The 12,087-nt window shown below is 31.2% G+C and overlaps 1 protein-coding gene and 1 pseudogene across 2 annotated transcripts, besides 5 other annotated features; one reads left to right on the top strand and one right to left on the bottom strand.

Moving 5' to 3' along the window:
• Positions 1–80: part of a mobile genetic element that runs on past the window's edge.
• Positions 79–510: a mobile genetic element.
• Positions 511–2,304: 1,794 nt separating this feature from the next.
• TVAGG3_0704790 (serine threonine-protein phosphatase family) lies at positions 2,305–2,547 on the top strand (the record flags this gene model as incomplete). The annotated part of the gene is made up of 1 exon (XM_001303571.2): positions 2,305–2,547. The coding sequence occupies one exon, from the start codon at positions 2,305–2,307 to the stop codon at positions 2,545–2,547; it is 243 nt and encodes an 80-aa protein (XP_001303572.2).
• Positions 2,548–2,551: 4 nt separating this feature from the next.
• On the bottom strand, positions 2,552–3,399 carry TVAGG3_0704780 (annotated as a pseudogene). The gene has a single exon. A coding segment is annotated over exon 1 (848 nt).
• Positions 3,400–4,942: 1,543 nt separating this feature from the next.
• Positions 4,943–6,540: a mobile genetic element.
• Positions 6,541–7,406: 866 nt separating this feature from the next.
• Positions 7,407–8,999: a mobile genetic element.
• A 1,234-nt stretch (positions 9,000–10,233) lies between these two features.
• Positions 10,234–10,281: a mobile genetic element.
• Positions 10,282–12,087: the final 1,806 nt, after the last annotated feature.

Genomic DNA, 12,087 nt, shown 5'->3' with positions numbered 1-12,087 from the left:
ATAAACTTTATATATATGTAACTTGTTTATTTCTATTCGCAGTATTTAGGTTTGTGCTAAACACACCTTTGGACACCCTATATTTTTCAACTTCTCTTAATTCCTTAATTTTTTCATCTATTTCATCTCTTATTTTTTTCAGTCTTTCAATTTCATCGTATTCATCATCTTTAATCCGTTCTTCATAATATTCAGGGAAAACATCAGGTTCTTTAGGTTTTTCTTCTTCAGATGTGGGATATAAGAAATTTATAACATCATCTTTATTCATTTTTCCATCATAATCTAAATCATTTAATAACTCGGCAAATTTTTGACAATTTCTTAAATAATATTTATTAACTTCATAACCCACCTCATCTAATATATCCTTTATTTCCTCGTTTGTGAATCCTAATTTTTTAACGTTGTTAGTTTTGACGCTCATTTCATACAAAATAAAAAAATAAAATAATAAACATAACTAAGTTTTAATTTTTCGTAAGACATGAATTTTTAAAGTTTATTTTTTATTCATGAAAATAATTATTTCTAATTTCTTTTACTCTCTCGTATATACTAGATTTAAAGAATTCAGAACATTTCCCATAATCTCCTAAATGTTTTCTTATCTTATTGGTTTTCCATTCATTATATGAAACTGTATAAACTTTATCTTTATCTTTGCATCTTTCATCACTTCCAATATATTTATATTTCAATTTTGATTTATTGGTTTCATATTCATTAACGTTTAATAATTCACAGTCTTCCTTTTGAAATAAATGTTTTATGTATTCAGGATTAACAATTCTATAATATTGCTTCCCTTTAAATCTTTGAATATAAACAGGAACACCATCAAAAAAAAAAAAAAAAAAAAAAAAAAAGGTAGTGGGGCTTCCAGGCACTTCGTGCCCTCTAGCCCCCCGTCACTTTTCTGTCACTTTTCAGGAAAAAACATTTTTATTATATATATAAAATGAATTTTACAAAACCACCGTTACCCTTCTTTGGAAATAAGAGTAGATGTAAAGATATTCTATTGAGAGAACTTAAGAAACTACCGAATGGTCTAACATTTGTAGACTTGTTCGGTGGAAGTTTCTATATATCTCATTTGTGCCATACAATATTTCCTGACTCAAAGATTATATGCAATGACTTCGACAACTATATGAACCGTCTCAAAACATATACCAGACACAAACAAAATATTGAAAGAGTTAAAAGAAAAGATACCTATAGGTAAGATGGAACGTATACCATTAGATAAGAAAAATACTGTCAGAGAGGTTTTGAAAAAGGCAGAGTATATTTGACTGGGATAGTATATCTGCTAGACTATTATATAGTGGTGCTATAAGAGTTCATGACATTGAAACACTTATGTCAAAAGTTTTATATCTTAACTATACAAATGTTTTCAAAGAGAACATAGAAAAATATATTGAGGGTATAGAGTTTGTGAGATGTCATTGGACAGAGTTGTATGAAAAATATAAAGACAAGGAAAATGTTTCTTTATAGTGGACCCGCCGTTCTATAACACATGGGATTTTCAATACCAAGTAGACTGGACTTTGAGAGACTCTTTAGAAACTTTAGACGTTTTACATAACCATCCATGCTTTTACTTTACATCCGATAAAAGTGGTTTGGAAAGTGTCATGAGATGGTTAGAGGACATACATGACTATGAGTTTAGATACGATAAGATAGAATATGAGAGAGGTCCTATAAACTGGAGAAAGTGTCATAACAAAGAAATTTTACTAGTAAGTAAATGTGGTTTGAAATAGGACTACTTGTTTTAGGTTTTTTCCATTGTGTCATTTACTTATTTGACGTGGCAGAAAGATATAGAGAATATGAAGATGAACCAATGCCTGCAAATGTTCAGCATATGTACTCGTAAGAGATATTTTTATCTAATATTAAATGGACGCACAGAACTTAGCGAATGCACAGCAACCTGGACAACCAAACCCAGAGAATATTCCAAATGAAGTTAGAATACAAACTGCAATGGCAAACTATGGTCAAGTGCCAACAGATGTACAAATGCAAACTGCCATGTCAAATGACGCTGCGTTAGGTTTGCCACCATGGTATGCAAATATGAGATGGAAAGAGTTTTATACAAACCCCGAAGTGGGATATAAACAACTCTATGCAGATGACGCGAACACAGGAGTTGACCCAGAGTATGTTTTCTACCAGAGGAGAAATAGAATGTATGAGCTCCAGTTAAAGAATGCTATGGAACTCAACAGGAAACGTAAGAGAGACTAGGTGGACATTAGATTTTTTACATATAGTAAAATGGGTTTCTTTGGAAGAATAGGAAACTTCTTTCGAAATGTTGGAAGAGGTATATGGAATGGAATAAAAACCGTCGGAAGAGGAATTTGGAACGGAGTCAAAAATATTGGCAAAAGAGTAGGTCAGTTCGTTGGTATTATACCTAAAGACCCTGAACCAGAAGAGCAAGCTCCTGTTATACAACAGCCTGAACCTGCACCACAGTCTAGTTGGCAACCAAATCCAACACCTCAACCGTATTAAAAAATCATATTTTTACCGTTCGATAGTAGTTGTATATGAAACTAAGTTCTAAGTAAAACGCGTGGTATAATGGAATTATTCTCTTTCTTCCATCTGTAGTAAACCATACTTGAAAGTCTGAAATACTTCCACTTGGTGGTTCGTATAGCTTTGTAGGTTTTTCGTAAAAGTCATTTGCCAAGCATAAAAAAGAGTTTTGTGCACCAGAAAATGAAGCATGAACTATAATAGCATCTGAGTCGAAAACATTTTCATATGTTCCATTAGGGTTTTCGACTTCATAAAAGTTCGGGTGTACTGGATATTCTGCAGGCTGATTTAACATCCTCAAAAATCTATACCATGCCAAGTTTTATATTTTGTAGAAATATAACGTCTTCTCCAAGGTCTTCTATTCTATTGATTTTTAACAGTTGCATTTTTCCTGTCATATATAATATCGAGATGGTACTCTCCTTCGTCAATGTTGTACTGTTTTGCATATTCGAGATAGATATCGTTTATTTTTTCTTGAAAAGCTTGAAGAGTTGTTTCTAAGTTTACAAGCAAACTAACTTGTAAAAGTTTTCCCTGTTCAAATTTCTCATACGTACGTTTTTCTTTGTTATAGTATCGAATTTCAAAAGCGACCGTAAATGGGAAACCATGTATGGCTTCTGAAATGAATTTCATTCTACGAAAGCCAATAGCTTTTGTGACGGATGGGTCTCTTAACCATCTTAACGGGTAGTCAAAACGATAGCCTTCATGCTTTACGGTCTCTGTCTCAAACTTTTGACCGACATTCGTAAAAAGTTCATCTAATGGTTTAGTTGTAGCAACTCTTGAATTTTCTTTTTCTATTGAAAGCATATTTTATCTAGAATAAAAATGTCGAAAGAAACAGCGTCTATGAGAGAAATACAACACAACCGACAACTCATTGTACAAGCTCTAAATAAGAACACAACAAAACTTTTTCAAACTATTCTAAGATATCTGAGTCATTGAAAGAAGGAAACTTAAAACTGACGATAAACCCAATGACAGATGAGTTTCTGTTTCAAGACAATAAGAACCATACTGTTTGTATAAATCCAACAAAAGGAACTTTAAACGAGAAAACCTATAGATGAACTTCTTTTTGAAAGCAGATGTTGACAACAAAGCTGACAAAGAGTATGTCATTGAAAAAGTTCAGAAGAACATGACAGAGCAGATGCAACATATGCAACGAAAGAACATACTCATCCTGAACTAGCAGACAAAACATATGTTGACAATAAAATGTCAAGTGAAGTGACAAGAGCTGAAAACGAATATTCTAAAAGACTCATACAATACCATTGCAAATATTGCAAACTTACAAGAAACCTTAAACAGTAAAAGTGCCGTTGGACATACACATACCATTGCAAATATAACAAACTTACAAGAAACCTTAAACAGTAAAAGTGCCGTTGGACATACACATACAATTGCAAATATAACAAACTTACAAGAAACCTTAAACAGTAAAAGTGCCGTTGGACATACACATACCATTGCAAATATAACAAACTTACAAGAAACATTAGAGACAAAAGCAGATAAAACATATGTCAATGAAATATACCAAAGTTTAGTTGGAACAACAAAAAATATTGAAACTATTGTTGGTGACTTTTCTATCTATGAAGAAAACAATATTTTAGATGGGAGTTTGTACAGTCTTTAAGAAATGGTATACGGTGTAAACTCATTCCGAAAAATAACAATGAAATGTATGTAAGCTATAAAAAGAACGATGGTACACAAGTTAAAGTTCCATTAGACAACAACTGCTACTTAAACTTCTATGGAGACGAACAAAAGAAATATTTAAGAGTTTATGAAATGGCAGATATGACATTGCCTGACCCAGCTCCAGCACCATACTATTATGACTATGGTGTTGACGTCAGAACACTACACGCAGACCCAAAAAAGCAAACATTCTATTTAGATTTTTATAGATATAAAAGATATAATGCAATAGAAAAAACGAGAATAGTATACTATTATACAGATGACAGAAATAAATATTATAGTCAGACTTTACTACCCTGAAAACATAAGATTATATTATAAAAAATTCTGACACAAACCAGAAGAAACCTGAAATGGTTGCACTATATTTTAAGTTCAAAAGGACAATCCTATAATATCTCATATGTTTGATTTCATGAACCCAGTAGGTTCTATTTACACGTCAATGGAAGCAAGAGGTCCTCAAGCAATGTTTGGTGTTGGTGCATGGGAACAAATAGTCGACAGGTTTTTGTATTGTGCAAACTCTTCAAAGGAAACAGGTGGAAGTAAAACGATTTCAGGTGAAAACCTACCTGCGCATAGTCACTACGTAAGTTTAACTACATCTCGAGAAGGTTGGCATAAGTATAGATCCAAGGTGATGTGATTTTTGCATCCCTGGGATGGACGATACACCCAAAGTGTCACCTTTTTGGGATAACATGAATTTGAAATATCATGAGAGTTCTGCAAACCATATGCACAATATCTATTCAGCCTGACTTCTTGTATATATGAGTTAGACTTCTTAAATATTGTGCTTGGGGCGATATAAGCATTTCCGAGATTACCATCGTGCTCTATAGTATGCTACTTCTCCCTGGTTCTAGCTCAGTTCCAAGGATATTGGCGTTCAAGGATTTGGCAAGGTCCTTCCGAAGTCTCTCATTCGATGAGAGATTTCGGAAGAATCTTGCCTTAAAGTACTCCAACTCTTGTTCTTTTGTTCCTAAATAGTGAGAAAAGTTATTTGACTACTTAAGGTAGAGATTATCCGAGGTCCCTCATTTGATGAGAGGCCTCGGATAATCTCTGCCTTAAAATTGTACACTTGTAGTCCATGAGAGTGTAAGTATACATTGATAGGACAGCTTTCTTCTGAAGTCTTAGATTTGATGAGAACCTCAGAAGAAAACTGTCCTATTTTATAGTAAAAGGAGTTTCAGGAGCTCCAAAGCTCCCTTTCGTAAGGATTAGGAGCTTTGGAGCTCCTGGTTCGTAGATGTGTTTCGCATCTTTCATCAGCAAAGGACATTTACCATCTGGGACTCTGTTGATGGAGACTCAGGAGCTCCAAAGCTCCCTTTAGTAAGGATTAGAAGTTTTGAAGCTCCTGGTTCGTAGACGTGTTTCGCATCTTTCATCAGAAGAGGCCCAAATGGTAAATAGCCTCTGCTGATGAGCTTCAGGAGCTCCAAGGCTCCCTCTCGTAACGATTAGGAGCTTTGTAGCTCCTGAAGGTAAGGTAGGATTGCTCTGATCTCTAATCAGTAGATGCCATGCCTCATTATGAACTCTACTGACAAGAGATCAAGAGCTCCAAGGACTCCCTTTTTAGTTAGTGGCGTTCTCACTATTTAGTAGGATTGCTGATCCTACTAATGAAGTGATCACTTAGTATACGTTTTGAATAAATTGAATTTTTTTTAGAATTTAGTATTTTTTATAGACATCACATGTATATTATAAATACATAAATATATTCTTTAATTCAAAAAATTCAATTCGGTTTTGGGATGGGTATCCCAGCCCCAAGTATTCAATTTTATTCAATTTTTAAAGAATTTTGGGTTGGGATGCCCAGACCAAAACAAGCTTTATATTTTGATGTGTAGATACGTATGTGTGCATCATTGTTGTGTTATATATTATGTTTTTAATGAAAAAAAAATCTGATTCAAAAAAAATTATCACTAATTAGTTGATAATATAAAGAAAAAATAGATAAATTGTATGTTTTGAGAGTATTTATCCACATTCACTCATATGAATTTCATTAAATAGTGTCTTTTTACTCCCAAATTTATTTTGAATTATTGAAATCAAAGAAAAAAAATCAGAAAAATTTCTCGAAATTTTTATTTTCAAAAAAAATTTGGATTTTATATTGAAAACTGACACTGGGAGGACGATAGGGCTGGGATTGGAGATACCCCGCTCACTTGGGAAAAATACGGATCTATAAAATAAATTTAATTTTTTATAAAAAAAATCACATTTAAAAGCACCTTTTTAGTAGCTCGAAATCCTGTTGGTGGATTTGGGGCGTACTTCAAAATTAGCTTTTCTTCTACATATGCAAGCTATATTTTAAATATGGGGCAAATCGGATCGGCGAAAGGAGTTTATTTACCTTTGTAAAATGTTAATAAAGTTTGCAACATGAAATTAAAATAGGTGTTCTTTATCTTTGTTTAATTTCCGCCTTTAACATACTATAAATTATTAGTTTTACGAGAAATTGATTTAGAATTATAATAAAAATATGGAGTTGTTAATAAATTTAAATGGCGAACGTTAGCTTGGAGTGAATGCAAATTAAAAATAATGTATCTTTCTTTTTGTGCTTTAGTTACATTTTGAATGGAAGATTGATAATTCAAATATTAAAAATTAAATAATTGCTCTATAACTATTCCATATAAAATAGTAACGTTGACGATTCGATAACGTTATGAAATTCAAATGATTTAGATATCGAATTTGAATTCAAATTTATTTATATTCAATTCTAATATTATATTATATCATTCAGGAAATTAATTTTTTTACTAATATTACCAGTTTTTTGATATAAAAAACTTCGATAATATTTTCAATTTTTCCAAATTAAATAGACATCAAGCAAAGAGTAAAAGTTGTAATTTTTAATCAAAAGTATTTTATTTCAATCCGATCAGCGCAAATTTAACGGTTTCATAATTTTTGAAATTTGTTTTATCTCTCTGTAAACTACCCAACCATAATAATGTTTTTCTGAGTATTCTTTGTTTTGAAAAGTTTATTCTCATTATTTGAAAAAAAAAGTATATAAAATTAGATCTTAAAATTAGATCCGTATTTTTCCCAAGTGAGCGGGGTATCTCCAATCCCAGCCCTATCGTCCTCCCAGTGTCAGTTTTCAATATAAAATCCAATTTTTTTTGAAAATAAAAATTTCGAGAAATTTTTCTGATTTTTTTTCTTTGATTTCAATAATTCAAAATAAATTTGGGACTAAAAAGACACTATTTAATGAAATTCATATGAGTGAATGTGGATAAATACTCTCAAAACATACAATTTATCTATTTTTTCTTTATATTATCAACTAATTAGTGATAATTTTTTTTGAATCAGATTTTTTTTCATTAAAAACATAATATATAACACAACAATGATGCACACATACGTATCTACACATCAAAATATAAAGCTTGTTTTGGTCTGGGCATCCCAACCCAAAATTCTTTAAAAATTGAATAAAATTGAATACTTGGGGCTGGGATACCCATCCCAAAACCGAATTGAATTTTTTGAATTAAAGAATATATTTATGTATTTATAATATACATGTGATGTCTATAAAAAATACTAAATTCTAAAAAAAATTCAATTTATTCAAAACGTATACTAAGTGATCACTTCATTAGTAGGATCAGCAATCCTACTAAATAGTGAGAACGCCACTAACTAAAAAGGGAGTCCTTGGAGCTCTTGATCTCTTGTCAGTAGAGTTCATAATGAGGCATGGCATCTACTGATTAGAGATCAGAGCAATCCTACCTTACCTTCAGGAGCTACAAAGCTCCTAATCGTTACGAGAGGGAGCCTTGGAGCTCCTGAAGCTCATCAGCAGAGGCTATTTACCATTTGGGCCTCTTCTGATGAAAGATGCGAAACACGTCTACGAACCAGGAGCTTCAAAGCTTCTAATCCTTACTAAAGGGAGCTTTGGAGCTCCTGAGTCTCCATCAACAGAGTCCCAGATGGTAAATGTCCTTTGCTGATGAAAGATGCGAAACACATCTACGAACCAGGAGCTCCAAAGCTCCTAATCCTTACGAAAGGGAGCTTTGGAGCTCCTGAAACTCCTTTTACTATAAAATAGGACAGTTTTCTTCTGAGGTTCTCATCAAATCTAAGACTTCAGAAGAAAGCTGTCCTATCAATGTATACTTACACTCTCATGGACTACAAGTGTACAATTTTAAGGCAGAGATTATCGAGGCCTCTCATCAAATGAGGGACCTCGGATAATCTCTACCTTAAGTAGTCAAATAACTTTTCTCACTATTTAGGAACAAAAGAACAAGAGTTGGAGTACTTTAAGGCAAGATTCTTCCGAAATCTCTCATCGAATGAGAGACTTCGGAAGGACCTTGCCAAATCCTTGAACGCCAATATCCTTGGAACTGAGCTAGAACCAGGGAGAAGTAGCATACTATAGAGCACGATGGTAATCTCGGAAATGCTTATATCGCCCCAAGCACAATATTTAAGAAGTCTAACTCATATATACAAGAAGTCAGGCTGAATAGATATTGTGCATATGGTTTGCAGAACTCTCATGATATTTCAAATTCATGTTATCCCAAAAAGGTGACACTTTGGGTGTATCGTCCATCCCAGGGATGCAAAAATCACATCACCTTGGATCTATACTATAATATATAGCCTAGCATGATAGGATATGATGTCAAAAGTTAGAACATAACTTAGGATCTTGAGAAAAATGAAAAACAAAAATTACATAAAAAAAGAAAAATTTTATCTAATTTGTTTTTTTGGACCGAATAAGTAATTTTATTGAATTTCAATACGACACATAGATTTTATTATTAGTAATAAATATAATGGTTTACTATTAACAAGGAACCTAAACTAATGAAAATTTGATTTCAAATATTGTATATGATTATCATAGATTACCAAAATATATTGCTATTTATGAGGATATAATATTGATTATTAGTAAATCGTATAAATTTAATAAATATACCATGAATATTGAATGAATTTCTTGATTTATAGGGGTAAAACGCGCTTTTATATGATTTAGACAGAGAATTTATGAGATGTAAATAACACAATAAAGGTTTATATTGAATATTTTCTAAAAATAAATCGAAATTATAAAAAACAATACATTTATTCATTGAAACTACTTGGACAAATATGAAACAAGCATTCAGGCAATACTTTTGAGACTTCAACGCATCTGATAATTTTTATATAACTTCACCTCTTATGCTTAGAGTGGAGGTATTGAGATCGTATAAGTATAGATGAGCTCACATTCAGATATGATGTGTGAACTTCTGTTTTCACTGCAATTTTTGAATCAGAATAAACTCAAACAAGAATAAAATGATATACTCACTCTCTAAATGTGTTCGAGATTTAAAGTTGTATGAATAAAACGATTCATCTTTCGAAGCCTCCCATTTAATGAGAGACTTCGAAAGATGAATGTATTCATGTAGATGAAATACTATATATGACCATGTGTGATACTAAAGATATCAAAATGTTCATTTTTAAGTGCAATAGAAGGGTTATCTCTCGTAAAATCTCAATTTAAGGAAGATTTAGAAAGAACTCCTTTCCTAAGTAGATAGTGTGTGGTTTCTGTCTTTTTGGTTGATCAGGAACTATGAAATTAAGTCGGACAGAAAGAAGTTCTTTCCAAAACAGACTCCAAATGAGTTGTTCGAAAAGAACTTCCTTCTGTATATGGATAATTGTAGTTACCGCACTGAAGTATGTGATTGTGATGATGGAGTTCTCGATAAATCTAAAATCGGATTAAGATTAATTGAAAACTCAAGTAATTCTTTGAAATCTTGTGTTGTCTGGCACTATAATAACCAAAGAATGAGAATATTATGTTGAATGATGAGTACGTGTGCTCGGCATTCGCCGAGCGAATTGAGTTTAACGTACTATGAAAAGTGACAAATTTGGGCTTTTTTTCCTAGGGTTATGATCTCTTCCTTTCTGCTCAATACGACAGAAATGAAAGAATGAATTTGTACTCCCTAATTGATTACTACAATCTGTATCTATCTTTAACATAGAATTAGCTGCATTGTGATTTATACTCCAGAATTATTCAATTTAAGATCAACCTCGTAAATTTTAATCATATTGCACCAATACTCCTACGTTGAGATAAGAACATGATTATACATACCAAAGCCCATATTAAAAATCAAAATTTAGCACCTCCATTATGCAACCACATTATTCGTCGCAAATAAGTATATTTACGCATATTATGATGCATATTCACACAACTCGTATACATGAAAAGTTATTAAAATCAGACAAAATTATTGCAATAAGGAAAAAAAAACAACTTTATTATATATGTTAGTAATGAATTACAAATATTTCTACAAAGAATGCTCAATACTTCATATAATCTTCGAATATTTCTTATTACAAGTTAATACATTTTGACTCGAACATGATAAACAAAAGCTGACACGCTGATTACTACATTTATGAAAATATAGTACGTTTCCATTCATCTGTTTACTTGTTTTTGTTGGAATAAAATCATTTTTTTTTTTTCATGAAATAAGAATTTTGCTGCGAAAGCAATATCTCTAACAATAATTAATACATTACGTCAACTCTGGAATGAGTATTTATCAAATATGATATCAAAATCAAAAATTAGTTGTTTTTTATGAGTAAAAACGATGTAAATTGATTATTTGACTAATTATCAAATACTTTGATTTTCCAAATTTTTTTTCGAAATTGATTTTTTCATGTGAAAATTCAAATTGTTTAATTTCATTTTTGAAATTTTAAATTTTTTTTGGAATTTTGAGTTGATCAATTCAGCAGAATTGATAATGCTATTGCTTTAGGACATACCACAAGGTGATGAATAAAAGGTGAACATTAACAAATTATTTTAAATCACAAATATCATCCTCATCAACTTTAATTCTAAAAAGAACTGTACTGAATTATGAAAATGCATGATTTACATTATTAAAATCTTTGAATGAAAATAGTACAAGATAAGTTTTTATTCATTTTTAATTAGATTTAAACGAAAAACTACTCCATATTAAAATTTAAGTCGAGAAATCGTATTTTGTTCTTATTTGTTAGCATTTTGTAGACATCCTAATCTTGAATTAATTTGTTACATGATATTATTAACAAATTTAACTGAAAAAATATGTTAATATGGAATAAACCATGATTATATAAGCTATCAATGCTATATATACATATGTAAAAGATTCATATTAACTCAATTAACAAAAATGATAGATTTTCATAAAGGTTCAATCTAGGTTCGTCCGAAAATTTTGATTTTTATATAGAAGACATAGTTTCATATACATAATTAAATTTTCAAACAAATTTGATCATACCATTTATTAAGCAGGATAGTATATTAATTACTATCAGTATAAAAATATAAAAATGATTATATTTAATTATTGCATAATTTAGTCAAAGAGTTATAAACCTCAAGTGATTGTTATCACCTTCAATACACGTATACTTTATTGATTCATAGATATTTAATCTATGTTTGACATGTTGTTGTCGTCATTCGTTTTGTTCCCATTCTTCCTAAGTTAGAATTAGAGAATACACCATCCACATCATCTAATTTGGTCCTCAGCGATAGATTGGTTCATTTTGGAGGAGTCCCATCAGACAGTTTTCGAGCACCAAATATCAAATTTTAATGTATACAAATCTTTAGTGATTTAT

The sequence above is a fragment of the Trichomonas vaginalis genome, chromosome III (assembly GCF_026262505.1).
Source record: "Trichomonas vaginalis G3 chromosome III, whole genome shotgun sequence".
NCBI lineage: Eukaryota > Parabasalia > Trichomonadida > Trichomonadidae > Trichomonas > Trichomonas vaginalis.
This window is presented reverse-complemented; position numbering and strand designations above follow the sequence as displayed.